Source organism: Cololabis saira, chromosome 2 (assembly GCF_033807715.1).
Source record: "Cololabis saira isolate AMF1-May2022 chromosome 2, fColSai1.1, whole genome shotgun sequence".
Lineage (NCBI taxonomy): Eukaryota > Metazoa > Chordata > Actinopteri > Beloniformes > Belonidae > Cololabis > Cololabis saira.
This window is the reverse complement of record NC_084588.1, coordinates 55,152,343-55,172,120: the sequence shown is the minus strand read 5'-3', so window position 1 is coordinate 55,172,120 and position 19,778 is coordinate 55,152,343. Positions and strand designations below refer to the sequence as shown.

General features: G+C 46.6%; 1 protein-coding gene across 1 annotated transcript in view; it reads left to right on the top strand.

Annotated features, from left to right (window-relative positions):
• Positions 1-19,778, top strand: part of ppfia1 (PTPRF interacting protein alpha 1) — a 92,721-nt gene that overhangs the window by 34,981 nt on the left and 37,962 nt on the right. The window contains 9 exon segments of the mRNA XM_061707189.1: positions 2,526-2,765; positions 4,838-4,984; positions 9,683-9,817; positions 12,638-12,721; positions 14,673-14,804; positions 15,810-15,872; positions 15,987-16,081; positions 16,799-16,946; positions 18,537-18,766. Coding sequence (XP_061563173.1) covers positions 2,526-2,765; positions 4,838-4,984; positions 9,683-9,817; positions 12,638-12,721; positions 14,673-14,804; positions 15,810-15,872; positions 15,987-16,081; positions 16,799-16,946; positions 18,537-18,766 — 1,274 coding nt within the window.

The window sequence follows — 19,778 nt, the reverse complement described above, 5'->3', positions numbered from 1 at the left end:
AACTCATTCTGGCTGTTTTTAGTGGTTTACATCCTCATTCTGGCTGTTTTTAGTGGTTTACAAACTCATTCTGGCTGTTTTTAGTGGTTTACAAACTCATTCTGGCTGTTTTTAGTGGTTTACAAACTCATTCTGGCTGTTTTTAGTGGTTTACAAACTCATTCTGGCTGTTTTTAGTGGTTTACACACTCATTCTGGCTGTTTTTAGTGGTTTACATCCTCATTCTGGCTGTTTTTAGTGGTTTACATCCTCATTCTGGCTGTTTTTAGTGGTTTACAAACTCATTCTGGCTGTTTTTAGTGGTTTACATCCTCATTCTGGCTGTTTTTAGTGGTTTACAAACTCATTCTGGCTGTTTTTAGTGGTTTACATCCTCATCCTGGCTGTTTTTAGAGGTTTACAAACTCATTCTGGCTGTTTTTAGTGGTTTACATCCTCATTCTGGCTGTTTTTAGTGGTTTACATCCTCATCCTGGCTGTTTTTAGTGGTTTACAAACTCATACTGGCTGTTTTTAGTGCTTTACAAACATCCTCATTCTGGCTGTTTTTAGTGGTTTACCAACTCATTCTGGCTGTTTTTAGTGGTTTACAAACTCATTCTGGCTGTTTTTAGTGGTTTACCAACTTATTCTGGCTGTTTTTAGTGGTTTACAAACTCATACTGGCTGTTTTTAGTGGTTTACAAACTCATACTGGCTGTTTTTAGTGGTTTACAAACTCATTCTGGCTGTTTTTAGTGGTTTACAAACTCATTCTGGCTGTTTTTAGTGGTTTACATCCTCATACTGGCTGTTTTTAGTGGTTTACATCCTCATTCTGGCTGTTTTTAGTGGTTTACCAACTCATTCTGGCTGTTTTTAGTGGTTTACAAACTCATTCTGGCTGTTTTTAGTGGTTTACCAACTTATTCTGGCTGTTTTTAGTGCTTTACATCCTCATTCTGGCTGTTTTTAGTGGTTTACCAACTTATTCTGGCTGTTTTTAGTGGTTTACAAACTCATTCTGGCTGTTTTTAGTGGTTTACATCCTCATTCTGGCTGTTTTTAGTGGTTTACAAACTCATTCTGGCTGTTTTTAGTGGTTTACAAACTCATTCTGGCTGTTTTTAGTGCTTTACAAACATCCTCATTCTGGCTGTTTTTAGTGGTTTACCAACTTATTCTGGCTGTTTTTAGTGGTTTACAAACTCATTCTGGCTGTTTTTAGTGGTTTACATCCTCATTCTGGCTGTTTTTAGTGTTTACAAACTCATTCTGGCTGTTTTTAGTGGTTTACCAACTTATTCTGGCTGTTTTTAGTGGTTTACAAACTTATTCTGGCTGTTTTTTAGAGGTTTACAAACTCATTCTGGCTGTTTTTAGTGCTTTACAAACATCCTCATTCTGGCTGTTTTTAGTGGTTTACTAACTTATTCTGGCTGTTTTTAGTGGTTTACATCCTCATTCTGGCTGTTTTTAGTGGTTTACCAACTTATTCTGGCTGTTTTTAGTGGTTTACATCCTCATTCTGGCTGTTTTTAGTGGTTTACAAACTCATTCTGGCTGTTTTTAGTGGTTTACCAACTGATTCTGGCTGTTTCTAGGGGTTTACATCCTCATTCTGGCTGTTTTTAGTGGTTTACCAACTTATTCTGGCTGTTTTTAGTGGTTTACAAACTTATTCTGGCTGTTTTTAGTGGTTTACAAACTCATTCTGGCTGTTTTTAGTGGTTTACATCCTCATTCTGGCTGTTTTTAGTGGTTTACAAACTCATACTGGCTGTTTTTAGTGGTTTACAAACTCATTCTGGCTGTTTTTAGTGGTTTACAAACTCATTTAGTCTGTTTTTAGTGGTTTACATCCTCATTCTGGCTGTTTTTAGTGGTTTACAAACTCATTCTGGCTGTTTTTAGTGGTTTACAAACTCATTTAGTCTGTTTTTAGTGGTTTACAAACTCATTCTGGCTGTTTTTAGTGGTTTACAAACTCATTCTGGCTGTTTTTAGTGGTTTACCAACTGATTCTGGCTGTTTTTAGTGGTTTACCAACTGATTATGGCTGTTTTTAGTGGTTTACCAACTGATTCTGGCTGTTTTTAGTGGTTTACCAACTGATTATGGCTGTTTTTAGTGGTTTACCAACTGATTCTGGCTGTTTTTAGTGGTTTACAAACTCATTCTGGCTGTTTTTAGTGGTTTACAAACTCATTCTGGCTGTTTTTAGTGGTTTACAAACTCATTCTGGCGGTTTTTAGTGGTTTACAAACTCATTCTGGCTGTTTTTAGTGGTTTACATCCTCATTCTGGCTGTTTTTAGTGGTTTACATCCTCATTCTGGCTGTTTTTAGTGGTTTACATCCTCATTCTGGCTGTTTTTAGTGGTTTACAAACTCATTCTGGCTGTTTTTAGTGGTTTACAAACTCATTCTGGCTGTTTTTAGTGGATCTGGAGACCTTTTTCAACTGTAAAGAGATTATTAATCCAGATGTCAGGACCAGGGCCAGGTACCGGTACCAGTTCTAAACCCCTTCATGTCTCCCACAGCGAGCCTCGGACGGGTCCCTGAGCCAGGAGGATGAGTCCCGGCCCGGGCTGGGGCCCGGTTTGGGGAAGGAGCTGCAGGACGTGGTGGAGCGGCAGACGGCCGATCTGGGCCAGATGAAGGAGCGCACGGCGGCCATGTTGACCCGGATCAACGAGCTGGAGGACGACCTGGACACGGCCCGGAAGGACCTGATCCGGTCCGAGGACCTGAACACACGTCTGCAGAGGGACCTGAGGGAGGTGAGGGACCTGGGGGAGGTGAGGGACCTGGGGGAGGTGAGGGACCTGAGGGATCAGTAAGTGTGTGTGTGTGTAGCGATAAGTCGTGAACTTCTCTCAGAGCTGCTCCTCAGCCAATGTCCTTGATGTTATCAGACGGCTCGGTCAGTTCTGAAACAGGTCCACAGATGTTCCTGAGAGGGGAGGGCTAGTGGGGGCAGAGTCACCTTGTTTACATTCCACCAGGGAGATTGTGACCAGAACGATTGGCCAAAACCGCTCTGTCAAGGCCAGATTATAGAATCATTCATTCATCTTCTCCCGCTTTATCCGTTACCGGGTCGCGGGGGCAGCAGCCTCAGCAGGGATGCCCAGACTTCCCTCACCCCAGACACTTCCTCCAGCTCTTCCTCCAGCTGTTCCGGGGGGAGTCCGAGGTGTTCCCAGGCCAGCCCAGAGACATAGTCTCTCCAGCGTGTCCTGGGTCTTCCCCGGAGTCTCCTCCCGGTGGGACATGCCTGGAACACCTCCCTAGGGAGGCGTCCAGGAGGCATCCGGTACAGATGCCCAAGCCACCTCAGCTGACTCCTCTCAATGTGAAGGAGCAGCGGCTCGACTCCGAGCTCCTCCCGGGTGACCAAACTCCTCACCCTATCTCTAAGGGAGGAAACTCATCTCTAAGGGAGGAAACTCATCTCTAAGGGAGGAAACTCATCTCTAAGGGAGGAAACTTATCTCTAAGGGAGGAAACTTATCTCTAAGGGAGGAAACTCATCTCTAAGGGAGGAAACTCATCTCTAAGGGAGGAAACTCATCTCTAAGGGAGCGTCCAGCCACCCTGCGGAGGAAACTCATCTCTAAGGGAGGAAACTCATCTCTAAGGGAGGAAACTCATCTCTAAGGGAGCGTCCAGCCACCCTGTGGAGGAAACTCATCTCGGCCGCTTGTATCCGCGATCTTGTCCTTTCGGTCACTACCCAAAGTTCATGACCATAGGTGAGGGTAGGGGCGTAGATTGACCGGTAAATCGAGAGCTTCGCCTTTCGACTCAGCTCCCTCTTCACCACGACGGTCCGGTACATTGACCGCATAACTGCGGACGCTGCACCGATCCGTCTGTCAATCTCACGCTCCATTGTTCCCTCACTCGTGAACAAGATCCCGAGATACTTGAACTCCTCCACCTGAGGCAGGACTTCTCCACCCACCCGGAGAAGGCATGCCACCCTTTTCCGATGGAGAACCATGGCCTCGGTCTTGGAGGTGCTGGTTCTCATCCCTGCCGTGTCGCACTCGGCCTCGCCCCAGCACATGCTGGAGGTCCCGGTCCGATGAAGCCAACAGGACAACATCATCTGCAAAAAGCAGAGATGAAATCCTGAGGTTCCCAAACCGCATCCCCTCCGGCCCCTGGCTGCGCCTAGAAATCCTGTCCATAAAAATTATGAACAGGACCGGTGACAAAGGGCAGCCCTGCCGGAGTCCAACATGCACCGGGAACAAGTCTGACTTACTGCCGGCAATGAGAACCAGACTCCTGCTCCGGTCATACATTATAGAATCAACAATTATATTGCAAAAACAGGCAGACTCAGTAATTTTCCGTCTGCCTTCAGTCTCTGGTTCATCAATGGCGACTCCAATCAGACGAATTTGTGATCAATTCCCGCCAAGCCGAGCTTCCAACTTCTCTTTTCTCTTCTCTTTTTATATTCAACAAATGTTTTCTACCTTGTAATTTTGTAAAATATTTTTTTCTTTGAAAAGCATGACTAAATCAAATTTATTTGATTTATGCAATGGTGAAAAACTTGGCAAAATAAATGAAAAACTGCGAAGAACCATGTTCGGTATTGTTCGGTATTCGGCCAAGTGTTTATTATTATTTTCGGTTTCGGTTTCGGCCACAAATTTTCATTTCGGTGCATCACTAGTCTCCAGTCCATGGCCCAGAAGGAGGACATGGAGGAGCGGATGAGGAGGGTGGGGGGTTGCCGTGGCGACGGGGGGCTCAGTTATACTGATGTTACTGAGGTGAGGGTTGCCGTGGCGACGGGGGGCTCAGTTATACTGATGTTACTGTCTTGTTCCAGTCCATGGCCCAGAAGGAGGACATGGAGGAGCGGATCACCACCCTGGAGAAACGATACCTGGCCGCCCAGCGAGAGGCCACGTCGGTGCACGACCTCAACGACAAGCTGGAGAACGAGGTGGCCAACAAGGACTCGCTCTTCAGACAGGTACGGAACCCACAAAACATCCCATAATACATCCCACAATCCTCGGGGGAGGGGGGCTGGTGGCGCTTGGTGGTCTGTTGTTGTCATGGAAACCATTCAGCATCCAAACAAAATCAAAGGAGACCACACGGATATTGATGGATTAAAGAAACAAAGTTTATTTAACCCAATCAGATTATCTGCAGAAGTGAAGGGAAACATGTTCCTCAGGGATTCAGTCATGTAGGGAGTGTCTGGGCGGGACGGAGTGTTGGAATGTGTAAAGTAAAATAACCAACTGAACCCAAAACACAATCAAACCAACATCCTGTTGGCTGGGAGGAGACGGAGAGAGAACTGACCTCTGTAGAGCCGTTAGAGTAAACGGGAGTGAAGTCAGCTGTGCAACAGGAAAATAACAAGTTAGTAACAACCACAGCGCCACCTACAACCGGGGAGTGGTGTCACAGTTGGTCTGTTGCTACCGCCCCACTAAACTGGGGCTGGTAGAGGTGGAGCAATGCCCAGGACGGACTTAAGGGGCTGACACACCAACCCGACTTCCCCCGCTCTCTGCCGACTGCTGTGTCGCGTCGGTGGTGTCGGGCTCACACCGCAAATACGACACCCGACGGCGAACTAGCACGTACGTTCTGCACATGCGTGAGAGGTAATTCCCCTCCATACCAGCAGGCAGCGCTAGTCTGTATTCAGGGGCTCAAGGAGGAGGACAGCACTTTATTTTTCAAAGCTTTATTGAGAAAAACACAAGTACAATACAAAACCACCTGCAGCTCTGTGGAGAATTACCGCTGGCTGAAATAAATCATTTAGGAAGATAAATGTTGGTTTAATAGATGAAATCTAACAGTTGTAGCTACGCCTGTTAAGAAATTTGCTCCGAAAATTTCAGGATTTTCTGCCTGCCAGCTCCGGAGCTGATTTATGGTTCCACGTTAAATCGACGCAGAGACTACGGCGTAGGGTACGGCGTAGGGTACGGCGTAGGTTACGGTGTAGGGTACAGCATAGGTTACGGCGTAGGGTACGGTGTAGGTTACGGCGTAGGGTACGGCGTAGGTTACGGTGTAGGGTACAGCATAGGTTACGGCGTAGGGTACGGTGTAGGTTACGGTGTAGGGTACAGCATAGGGGTACGGCGTAGGGTACGGTGTAGGATACAGCATAGGGTACGGCGTAGGGTACGGTGTAGGGTACAGCATAGGGTACGGCGTAGGGTAGGGCTGAACGATATGGACAAAATTTCATATCTCGATATTCATGCCAGATATCTCGATATCGATACGATACGATATGACTTCGGTTCGGTGAAAACCAAGCATTTTTCAGAAAAATAAAAACATCAGAAATCAAAAGAGTGCAGTTTTATTGATTAGAACTCACTGCCAGTCATCAACATTAACATAAAGTCACTCAATAATAAATAATAATCAAAATATTTTACTGTAGCTCCGCTTTAACGATAAATAACCAATGCAGTTAGAGTTAGAGTTCAGTACATGTTATTGATTATTGATTGGACGCTGCAGCTGAACGGACTGTCACAACATCACTGCAGTTTCATGACGGAGTGAAGACAGATTACAGATTAAACTCATGTTTCACTCCCATGTTTCATATTTGATTTATTTTCTGTTTCAACAATTAAATATCTAAAAATGTTAATTTTCAATCTGATGAGCAAAAGAACCAGAAACAACTTTCTTAATGTATTACTGCGCATGTGCAATCCCCCCATTTGTCCAATCCTTGTTTTCAGTAAACGAAATAGAGAAAAGAGTTTTCCACTCGCTGTTTTAATTCCCAATTTCGATTTTCAAACACATCAATGAATTTTTTATTATCAAAACAAAAGATGGGGAACGGATTATTTTGGTTTATTTCTCTATTTTTATTTTGTAATTAAAAAAAAAACAACGGATGGCTGCGAAATACACGTCGCAATTTTCACCAAGCACGACTTGCACAACACCTCGCTCTGGTCGACATCACCCTTTCTAAATCCAAAATACCTCCAAATAATGGATGATGATTTATGTTTTGGCACAAAATTAGATTCAGCACCGCCACCGGCCGCATTATCCTCCGCACTCATGTCTCTTTTCTTCCGTTTGGATTTCTCCGCTCTTCTCCGCTCTCCTGTGTGTGGCTGTGTGCGTCTCCGTCTACGGCTCCCTCCCACCCTCCTATGTTTGTCATTGGTTGCTTCAGCTGTCGATCAACAGCAAGCATGAAATAAGCTTTGTGGTTGGCTGGCCGTAGTGGTGCGTTCAAGGGCAATCTTAAAAGTAATGTTTATGGAGACTGCTCGCGCTGTACAAGCAGGGCGAGCGGAAATATATCGTTTATATCGTTGCTTTCCCGTTATTAATGTCTTGAATGTTCATATCTCGATATAGATACGATAACGGTATATCGTTCAGCCCTAGCGTAGGGTACGGTGTAGGGTACAGCATAGGGTACGGCGTAGGGTACCGGGTACGGCGTAGCGTACGGTGTAGGTTACGGCGTAGGGTACGGCGTAGGTTACGGTGTAGGGTACAGCATAGGTTACGGCGTAGGGTACGGTGTAGGGTACGGTGTAGGGTACAGCATAGGGGTACGGCGTAGGGTACGGTGTAGGGTACGGTGTAGGGTACAGCATAGGGTACGGCGTAGGGTACGGTGTAGGATACAGCATAGGGTACGGCGTAGGGTACGGTGTAGGGTACAGCATAGGGTACGGCGTAGGGTACGGTGTAGGGTACAGCATAGGGTACGGCGTAGGGTACCGGGTACGGCGTAGCGTACGGCGCGCATCGCCGCGTAACCTACGCCGTAGGTTCTGTGTTGGTGTAACGCAGAACCATAAATCAGCCTTTATTCTGGCCGTTTTGAAAAAGACAAGCGAGTGATTATGTACATTCACTGAGTGAATATTATGAAAGTAAAATATTTATGCAAAATATTTATTTACGCAAATGACGACGAAAAGAATTCTGGGAACAGCCAATCACAGAGTGAGCTGTTTGACCGACGGCCGACGCCGATTCAACATGTCGAATCGGCTGAAAAGCTGCCGACGGGAGGCCGACCTGTGGCGACGTGCGGGACACACCGGGGGAACTAACGACAGACGAGCACCGACGCTCACCGACGGCTGATTTTCGGCTTGGTGTGTCAGCCCCTTAACCCTAACTGACCCTTGAGAAAGGGTCAGTTAGGGCCCGAGCACTTACAGTGCCAAGGCCTTATTGTATCTGTACGAATTTTCCTTTTTATCCTTATTTTTCTGACGAAAGGAAAGACCTTTTTGCGCAATATTGGCGCAATTTATGCCATTCCTTCCGCAATTAATATGGCCCGAACCGTAACGTGCACCCAGGTGTGTTGTACATCAAAATGTGCGTCTCCATCCTGCGACAACACGCATTACTTTTCTCTTTCAAAAGCGTTACCGTGGCGACGCTAGACACCAAAAAGTGCGCCCCCCCCTTTCCGACGAAAGGAGACTCTTTTTTTTCCCCTAAACGTGCCCCAAAAGTCACCAAATTTTGCACCAAGCCAGGCCTGGTGAAAAATGTGATATTTAATGGTTTGCATTAATGGGCGTGGCCTAACGGCTCAACAGCGCCCCCTAGAAAACTTTGTGGCTCAAGCCCCACAATACGGTTTAACGTACATGCACGAAAATCGGTACACACCTGTATCATGTCACAACTTAAAGAAAAGTCTCTTGGAGCCATGGCCCAAACCCAACAGGTTATACATGCATGCAAATCTCTCCTCCCTGAAAATGCTGGATTCGGTGTATCATGCAGCATTAAGATTTGTAACAGATTTAGGTTTTCGTACTCATCACTGTAGTCTTTATGAGAGTGTTGGCTGGTCTTCTTTGCACAATCGTAGATGGGAACACTGGTATATTTTTCTTTATAAAGCCATCTTGTGTGACTTGCCCCCTTATTTGTGTTCTCTCTTGGTTCCTAAAGTCAACACTGAGCTGTAGTCTCAGGCACGATAGATTGACACTATTCCTCGTACGCGGACTGTTTTTGGGGAAAGTGCCTTCAAAGCATTTGCACCCTCGTCCTGGTATAAATTACAGAGTCATCTTAAATTGGATCATCTCCCAAGTTTGCTAGATTTTAAAGCTAGGATCAAGGTCTATCTGACTACTGAATGCACATGTTCTTTTATCGAACATTGAGTGATTATACTGTAGTGATGTGATTGCCAAACTGTTTTAGCTGTTTTTTATGTCTCTTTTGTTCAATGTGTAACTAATGTGGACCTATTGTGCTGCCTTCTTGGCCAGGACCCCCTTGCAAAAGAGATTTTAATCTCAATGGGATTATTCCTGGATAAATAAAGGTTAAATAAAAAAAAAAAAAAAAAAAAAACAGGAAGTCGGCCATTTTGAATTAATCGTGTCATTTTGGCGCAATTTATGCCATTCCTTCAGCAGTTAATACGGCCCGAACCGTAACGTGCACCCAGATGTGTTATACATCAAAATGTGCGTCTCCATCCTGCGACTACACGCATTACTTTTCTCTTTCAAAAGTGTTACCGTGGCGACGCTAGACGCCAAAAAGCGCGCCCCCCGCTTCATCTGATTGGTCCATATTTTTGAATGGTTTGATATAAAGACTCGTGGCTGGTGTCATCCGCTAAATGTCCAGGTACTGATGTTGTTGTTGTTGTTGTTGTTCCCAGACGGAGGACAGGAACCGGCAGCTGCAGGAGAAGCTGGAACTGGCCGAGCAGAAGCTGCAGCAAACGATTCGCAAGGCCGAGACGCTGCCGGAGGTGGAGGCGGAGCTAGCACAGCGGGTGGCCGCGCTAACCAAGGTAACGACGCTAGGCTAGGCTAGGTGGAGGTGGAGCTGGAGCTAGCGCAGCGGGTGGCCGCGCTAACCAAGGTACTGACGCTACGCTAGGTGGAGGCGGAGCTAGCGCAGCAGGTAGCCGCGCTGACCAAGGTAACGACGCTATGCTAGGTCTTCAGCTAGTTCCACAACCTCCTCCACCTCGTCCCCTCCCAGCTCACCAGACAGGGGCACAGCACATCCAAGTGATCGCCCCGGCTTCGTGGCGCTCGAACCCGGAGACTGTTGGGGGTGCTGATAAGAGGGGGGGCCGAGGAAGGCGTTGAGATGAGGGGGGTGTGGTTATCAGCAAGTGTGTGTAGCGGTAAGTCCGTGAACTTCGCTCAGAGCTGCTCTCAGCCAATGTCCTTGATGTTATCAGACGGCTCGGTCAGTTCTGAAACAGGTCCACAGATGTTCCTGAGAGGGGAGGGTTAGTGGGGGCAGAGTCACCTTGTTTACATTCCACCAGGAAGATTGTGACCAGAGCGATCGGCCAAACCCGCCCTGACAAGGCCAGATTATAGAATCAACAATTATATTGAAAAGAAACAGATTCAGTAATTTTCCGTCTGCCTTAAGTCTCTGGTTCATCAATGGCGACTCCAATCAGACGAATTTGTGATCAATTCCCGCCAAGCCGAGCTTCCAACTTCTCCAAGGTCTTATCCATCTTGCCAATGAGCTCAAAGACGCCGCTAACCTGCGATTCTGTTCAAGAATCACATCCAGCTTACGGTTTTGCTCCCCCAACGTTAAAGTCTGAGTGTTGATCACCTTGCTTGATCCTTCAGCCACGTCCGGCAGCTCTGAAAGAGCCAGAACAGCTGTCGACGACTTACGCGTTTGTCGGTAGACCAGGAATCCCCCTCCTCCTATTAGGAGAAATCCTGCTATCATAAATCCAATTATGAAGCGTCTTCAACGTCCTCGACAGACAGAATCACCAAACACAACGGTTTACAATATTTGTAGGAATCCATTGTGTATCCAACAAAAAACGTCCCATCGGGGCAGGAGGGCTCCCTTACCCCCTGACTTCTGATTGTGCTGAGAGGCCAGTTAATCAATTCCATGATTGTAGAGTTTGGGAAGAGTGAAAAGAAGAGACTCTGAAGACGAGACGGGACAAAAGCAGCAGCAGGACAGATGGATAAGGGAGAGGAGCAGAAAAACGTTCCTCATATCTGGTTCCTGGTGGACAGACGGGTCTAACGGCTCCTTCAGAGGGGACAGGGTTGAGGGGACCGGTTCCTGGGATACATGGTGGTAACGATGTTCCTCCATCTGAACTAGATTCAGGTAGAGAGGTTACTGTGGTGACGATGTTCCTCGGTTACCGTGGTGACGATGGTAGAGAGAGAGGTTACCGTGGTGACGATGGTAGAGAGGTTACCGTGGTAACGATGGTAGAGAGGTTACCGTGGTAACGATGGTAGAGAGGTTACCGTGGTGACGATGGTAGAAAGGTTACCGTGGTGACGATGGTAGAGAGGTTACCGTGGTGACGATGGTAGAGAGGTTACCGTGGTAACGATGGTAGAGAGGTTACCGTGGTGACGATGGTAGAGAGGTTACCGTGGTAACGATGGTAGAGAGGTTACCGTGGTAACGATGGTAGAGAGAGAGGTTACCGTGGTGACGATGGTAGAGAGAGAGGTTACCGTGGTGACGATGGTAGAGAGGTTACCGTGGTGACGATGGTAGAGAGAGAGGTTACCGTGGTAACGATGGTAGAGAGGTTACCGTGGTGACGATGGTAGAGAGGTTACCGTGGTGACGATGGTAGAGCGGTTACCGTGGTGACGATGGTAGAGAGAGAGGTTACCGTGGTGACGATGGTAGAGAGGTTACCGTGGTGACGATGGTAAAGAGGTTACCGTGGTGACGATGGTAGAGAGGTTACCGTGGTGACGATGGTAGAGAGGTTACCGTGGTGACGATGGTAGAGAGGTTACCGTGGTAACGATGGTAGAGAGGTTACCGTGGTGACGCTGTTCCTCGGTTACCGTGGTAACGATGGTAGAGAGGTTACCGTGGTGACGATGGTAGAGAGGTTACCGTGGTGACGATGGTAGAGAGGTTACCGTGGTGACGATGTTCCTCGGTTACCGTGGTGACGATGGTAGAGAGGTTACCGTGGTGACAATGGTAGAGAGGTTACCGTGGTGACGATGTTCCTCGGTTACCGTGGTAACGATGGTAGAGAGGTTACCGTGGTGACGATGTTCCTCGGTTACCGTGGTAACGATGGTAGAGAGGTTACCGTGGTGACGATGGTAGAGAGGTTACCGTGGTGACGATGGTAGAGAGGTTACCGTGGTGACGATGGTAGAGAGGTTACCGTGGTGACGATGGTAGAGAGGTTACCGTGGTGACGCTGTTCCTCCATCTGAACTAGATTCAGGTAGAGAGGTTACCGTGGTGACGATGGTAGAGAGGTTACCGTGGTAACGATGGTAGAGAGGTTACCGTGGTAACGATGGTAGAGAGGTTACCGTGGTGACGATGGTAGAGAGGTTACCGTGGTAACGATGGTAGAGAGGTTACCGTGGTGACGCTGTTCCGCGGTTACCGTGGTGACGCTGTTCCGCGGTTACCGTGGTGACGCTGTTCCTCGGTTACCGTGGTGACGCTGTTCCTTGGTTACCGTGGTGACGCTGTTCCTCGGTTACCGTGGTGACGCTGTTCCGCGGTTACCGTGGTGACGCTGTTCCTTGGTTACCGTGGTGACGCTGTTCCTCGGTTACCGTGGTAACGCTGTTCCTCGGTTACCGTGGTAACGATGTTCCTCCATGTTTAGGCGGAGGAGCGTCATGGCAACGTGGAGGAGCGCCTGCGGCAGCTGGAGGCCCAGCTGGAGGAGAAGAACCAGGAGCTGCTGAGGGTGAGGAAACATTTACCTTTATTATACCTTTATTTCTAAATCCACTCTCACATTCATTCCTACAAATACATTTGTATGTCTAAAGATTGATTTTTTTTTTTATTTTTTCCATCATTACAACTTTTGGTATTTTTTGGTTTTTGCCCAAAAAAGGAATGTTTTGTTGGACACCAGAATAACTGGGGTCATGTTTTTGCCTTTTAAATATGTTTAAAGGTATGAAAACATTAAAGTTTTCAGTTATAATTGTCTATATTTCATTACTTTATATACTGTCTTGGGGTTACATTTGCAAGAAAATGCTATAAAACCAAATTCTCAAAAATTTAAAACTGAAAAACACAAAATGGAAAAACTAAAAGCATTTCCCTCTGTTTCCTCCCTGGATCGGTTTGGTAATTCTGGAGCTGATTGGTCCTTTTTTTTTTCCCATTTTTTTCTCTTTTTTTCTTCCTTTTTCCTTTCCTTTTTTATCTCGAAATTTCGACTTTTTTTCTCAAAATTCCGACTTTTTTCTCAACATTTCTGATTGATCCTTCCATTCTGGAGCTGATTGATTGGTCCTTCCATTCTGGAGCTGATTGGTCCTTCCATTCTGGAGCTGATTGATCCTTCCATTCTGGAGCTGATTGATTGGTCCTTCCATTCTGGAGCTGATTGATTGGTCCTTCCATTCTGGAGCTGATTGATCCTTCCATTCTGGAGCTGATTGATTGGTCCTTCCATTCTGGAGCTGATTGATCCTTCCATTCTGGAGCTGATTGATTGGTCCTTCCATTCTGGAGCTGATTGATTGGTCCTTCCATTCTGGAGCTGATTGATTGGTCCTTCCATTCTGGAGCTGATTGATCCTTCCATTCTGGAGCTGATTGATTGGTCCTTCCATTCTGGAGCTGATTGATCCTTCCATTCTGGAGCTGATTGATTGGTCCTTCCATTCTGGGAGCTGATTGGTCCTTACAGCATCATTAGCTGCAATACTTGCTGTTGAATCTCAATATAATACTAGTATTAATATGTTGCAGAACTACAGTCATATCATTCATGCAACAGCTCAAAAAACAGTTTTAATAACACGAACCCAAATCAATATCGGAATCTGATGGATCAAATCTTGATAATGGATTCTGATTCTTGACATTTGAACCGATCCTCAGCGCTGGTTCTGACGTGTCTCTGGTTCTGTTTTATGTTTAATGTTTATTAAGGATCCCCATTAGCCGACGCACAAACGCCAGGCTAGTCTTCCTGGGGTCCTATTTAAAAAGTACAATATAAACAACAATACACAATAACATACAATTCCAGTTACAAAACATACACAGATCAAATTGCAATTAAAAAGAGATGAAAAGAAGAAAAAGAAAAGAATAAATCACAGTTCCCAAAATGATAACATAACACTATTAACTCTCCAATCTAAAAAATGACTTAACATGTTTTTTAAATGATTTCTTGTTTGGAATGCTCCTAATATTTAAAGGAAGAGTGTTCCATGATGAAATTGCTCTATATACAACAGTGTTTTTCATTGAATTTGTTCTTGGTCTTGGTAATGTAAGTTGGTTCTGTAATGATGAACATCTGAACTCTAACTAATCTGATTTGAGAATGCAGTGGGATGCCTGCTATGAATAATGTTTCGAATAAATAATAATAAACTGGTAGATAACCTAAGATTCACCTTCAACCAACTGAGACAAGAATGCATTCGGTCAACACTAGATCTATAAGAACAGTTAAGAGTAAGTCTAGCTGCCCTATTTTGAGCTGTTTGTAACTTTGTAAGCTCAGACTTCGGTGCAGATGCCCAGATAACTGAACAATAATCAAGATGACATAACACCAATGTTTGTACTACCTGTCTGCGAATTTCAGGAGTTAGATAGTTAGCACATTTCCTAACAGCAGCAATGCTTCTACCAATGGTTCTGTCTCTGTTTCCCTGCAGGCCCGGCAGAGAGAGAAGATGAACGAGGAACACAACAGACGTCTGTCGGAGACGGTGGACAAACTGCTGTCAGAATCCAACGAGCGCCTGCAGCTGCACCTGAAGGAGAGGATGTCTGCGCTGGAGGACAAGGTTGGATTCACACTGAAAGTGCCATAGGCGTCACAGGCGTGCCTATAATGCCTAGGCATGCGCAGGGCGCAGGCCAGAACACAGCTCCCGAGGCTCCGGCCTGCAAACATGCACAAAAGAGAAAAAAGGGGGGCCGACACAAGAAACTACAGGAACGCTCGACAAAAATGATAGCTATGAGATATTTATAATAAATAAAAATGGAAATGGAGAAGAGAGGAAGGGAAGAGGAGAGGAGAAGAAGGGTGAGAGGCACCGCCCAGTGGATCATGTCGGTCCCCCCTGCAGCATAAGCCTATAGCAGCATATCTACCACCAAGCTATATTTGAGACTAACTATTATAGTCTTGTTCTATAGCTGCAACTATGACTACTGACTCTAACACACTAGAGTTTACACTACCTAGAGATTTACCAACACCAGCTAGAGGTTTACTAAACACTAACTATAGGCTTTACTAAACAGAAAGGTTTTAAGTTTAGTTTTAAAGGTGGAGGTGGTGTCAGCCTCCTTAACCCAGATTGGAAGTTGGTTCCATAGTAATGGTGCCTGATAGCAGAACGCTCGCCCTCCAAATCTACATTTAGATACTCTAGGAACTACGAGTAAACCTGCACTCTGAGAACGGAGAGCTCTGCCAGGAACATAAGGCACTATCAGGTCTTGTAAATACTGCGGAGCTAAGCCGTTTTGGGTTTTATATGCAAGTAATACAATTTTAAATTGGATTCTGAATTTTACGGGTAACCAATGGAGCGACGCTAACACTGGAGAGACGTGGTCTCTCCTGCTGATTCCTGTCAGTACTCGTGCTGCTGCATTCTGGATCAGCTGGAGCCTATTCAGCAAATTACTTGGACATCCTGCTAACAACACATTACAGTAATCCAGTCTAGAAGATACAAACGCAGGAACTAGTTTGTCATAGGCATGCCTAGGCGCCAATAGGATGCAGGCTGGGACCTGCTAACGTCCGCTAACGGCTAACGCTGGTCTCTCTGCAGAACGCCCTGATCCGGGAGCTGGATCACACCAAGAAGCTGATCGAGGAGTCGCACCACGAGAAGGTGAGCAGGTTTAACCCGGACGTGGTGCCGGCTGTTCCCGCGGCGGGTCCCCCCCCCCCCCACGGTGATCAGCAGCTCTGGTTGAAGCTAACGGTTCTGCTGTGGTTCCTGCAGGAGCAGCTGCTGATCCAGATCGAGACCATGAGGACGGAGAACGAGCAGCAGCAGCAGCAGCAGGGCCGGAGCCGGAGCAACTCCTTCCTGCACGGGTGAGATGCTTCTCCCCCCCGAGATTCCTCCTCCCGAGGTTCCCCCCCCGGGTTCCAGGTTCCAGGTTGCTCCTGGATTCTGAGGCCCCGTTTCCACGGAGCAAAAACGGAGGCGTTTTCCTGCGTTTTGTCCGTTCGTTTACACGAAAACGAAGCTCAAAGTCTCCAAAAACGATCATTTCTGAAAACTCCGGCCAAAGTGTAGATTTCTAAAACCTCCGTCTTCACGTTTGCTTGTAAACGGAGAGAAACGGACATTTAGTCTTCAGAACGTCACATTATGAGACAGAAACGTCACCAGCGTCATGAGTGACACCTGTGGTTACAATTAGTTTGTAACCGTCAATATTTTCTTGTATTTGACCTGTTTTATATTCTAACGTCACACTTAAAAGTAACTCCACTTCTCCGTCACTCCAAACCAAAGACTCTCGTTCCGTCTTGGAAGTAAAGCCTGTCTGCGTTGGTGTAACGCGGAACCATAAATTAGCCTTAACTGGAAGTTACACGTGTCATTTGTTGATGTTTTTTCCAGGATTCTGATTGGCTAGCATGACGTTAACAGCGTTTTTATGCGGATTCGTGTAAACGAAGAGATTTTGAAAAGGATCTCGTGTAAACGATGGAATTTTTCAAAACGTAAAGAGGGAAATATCCGGTTTTGTAAATACCCGGCTATGTGTAAACGGGGCCTGAGTGGTGGTTTCTCTGTTCCAGACGCTCCCAGATGGGCAGCACCCCCGACTTCAGGTTCCCCGTCTCGGCCTCCTCCCTGATGGACAGCAGCTCCGACTACGGCAGCGCTCTGGTCCTCCGGAGGCCTCAGAAGGGCCGGCTGGCGGCGATGCGGGACGAGCCCTCCAAGGTGAGTAGAGGCTGGAGTTTGAGGAGTCTGGAGAAGCTGGTGGACCGGCGTCAGACACAAGCTCCAAGCTCTGCATGCTCTGGATCAGGGGGGGCCAACCTTGTGCACTGAAAGACAGACACGTAGGAAGTGGAGGCAAAATATGGCGCGACTGGAATCAAACCTGTGTCGCTGTTCAGGGAAAGGTTTACACTAGTGATGCACCGAAATGAACATTTGTGGCCGAAACCGGAACCGAAAATAATAATAAACACTTGGCCGAATACCGAACAATACTGAACATGGTTCTTTGCAGTTTTTCATATTTTGCCAATTTTTTCACCATTGCATAAATCAAATAAATTTGATTTAGGCTTTTCAAAGAAAAAAATCTTTTACAAAATTACAAGGTAGAAAATATTTATTGAACATAAAAAACTGAACATGTTTTAATTTCCAGCATTCTGTTGTTTTGGTTCCACCTCCTGGTGAATGTTGGTAAAATTCTTATGGGGTTAGTTTTTGGTTGGCCAACGATTTATGTTTGTGGTGCGCAACGGTACGGGAGCGGCCAGTTTATTTCCTTATTTTACAACGCCGTTATTAATTGTTCGTTTTTTTCCCACTTATTCCACCGAACACCCAAAGTGTTTTTTTTGCGTTTTCGGCCAAACAATTTCGGTTACCGAACAATCGGTGCATCACTAGTTTACATAAGTCCCTGCTCAACCTGTTTAACTATACGGCGCTAGCGCTTGTGTTGAATTGTGCTTTTGTGACACAAATAACTTTTAGGGAAAAAAAATCCACTCTCAAAACGGCAGGGAAAAAATGCACGGCCAAACAAAAATATGAAGATGAACACAGGACGTTTTTAACAGAGTGGGAGAGTTTAATACATATAATATAAATTAGATATTAATATTTAAGCAATACATCCCGCCAGGCCGTGGTATACGATCATTATATCACAGCTGAGCGCGTCTCCTCCCCACTGACATTAGCTCCTCCCCTGAGATCAAAGTTTACCCTCAACATGACTCATTAATTGTTAACGAAAATAAAAACTAAACTTTAACACCAGCTACTTTTTGCTACCTGCTGTAACCGTCATAAATCTGTACCAGTTGGTTGTTGTCATGGAAACATTGTTGCTTCCCTGACGTGGAATGATCTGCTGTGATGAGACTTTGGAATAGAAGCCGTGGTATAAGCTCATTATACCACACGGTTCACGGCAAGGGCGTCACGGCAACGGCGTCACGGCAACGGCGTCACGGCAACGGCGTCACGGCAACGGCGTAGTTTCTGTGTTGGTTTAACGCAGAACCATAATCCAGGCTTTAGCGTCTGACTGTTTGGCCCCCCCTGATCTAGTTTCTCTGGTTTCTCTGGTTTCTCTGTTTTCTCTCCTCCCTGTGTCTTGTCGTTGTTCTGTCTGACGTTTCTCTCCTCTCTTCTTGCTCCGTGATGGACGTCAGCGACATGTGAGTCAGCAGCTTGTTGGTGTCTGTGTTGTATCTGCGTACCTGAGCACTAACCCCCCCCTGTGTTTCCCATCATGCACCTGAGCCCTAACCCCGCCCTCTGTTTCCCATCATGCACCTGAAGGTGCAGACGCTGAACGAGCAGGAGTGGGAGCGCATGCAGCAGGCTAACGTGCTAGCCAACGCCAACGTGGCCCAGGCCTTCGAGAGCGACATGGACGCGTCGGACCTGGAGGACGAGCGGGACGCCATGTTCAGCTCGGTGGACTTGCTGTCGCCCGCCGGCCAGGCCGACGCCCAGACGCTGGCGCTGATGCTGCAGGAGCAGCTGGACGCCATCAACAACGAGATCAGGTAACCTTTACTGCAGGAGCAGGCTGGACCATCAACAACCAGATCAGGTAACTTTAGGTTACTGCAGGAGCAGCTGGACCATCAACAACCAGATCAGGTAACTTTAGGTTACTGCAGGAGCAGCTGGACCATCAACAACGAGATCAGGTAACCTTTACTGCAGGAGCAGCTGGACCATCAACAACCAGATCAGGTAACTTTAGGTTACTGCAGGAGCAGCTGGACCATCAACAACGAGATCAGGTAACCTTTACTGCAGGAGCAGCTGGACCATCAACAACCAGATCAGGTAACTTTAGGTTACTGCAGGAGCAGCTGGACCATCAACAACCAGATCAGGTAACTTTAGGTTCCTGCAGGAGCAGCTGGACCATCAACAACCACATCAGAATCAGAAAAAGGGGGGGTCCCAGCACATCCAAGTGATCGCCGCAACTTTGTGGCGCTCGATACCCGGGAGACTGCGTTGGGGAGGCTGATAAGAGGGGGGTGAGGAAGACGTTGAGATGAGGGAGGTGTGGTTATCAGTACGTGTGCGTGTAAAGATGAGTCCGTGAACTTCTCTCAGAGCTGCTCTCAGCAATGTCCTTGATGTTATCAGACGGCTCGGTCAGTTCTGAAACAGGTCCACAGATGTTCCTGAGAGGGGAGGGCTAGTGGGGGGGCAGAGTCACCTTGTTTACATTCCACCAGGGAGATTGTGACCAGAGTGATCGGCCAAACCCGCCCTGTCAAGGCCAGATTATAGAATCAACAATTATATTGAAAACAGACAGACTCAGTAATTTTCCGTCTGCCTTTAGTCTCTGGTTCATCAATGGCGACTCCAATCAGACAAATTTGTGATCAATTCCCGCCAAGCCGAGCTTCCAACTTCTCCAAGGTCTTCTCCATCTTGCCAATGAGCTCAAAGACGCCGCCAGCCTGCGATTCTGTTCAAGAATCACATCCAACTATTATTACTATTATTTTCTGATCTCCGATCAAAGCCAATAGGGGCGTTATTGGTCCC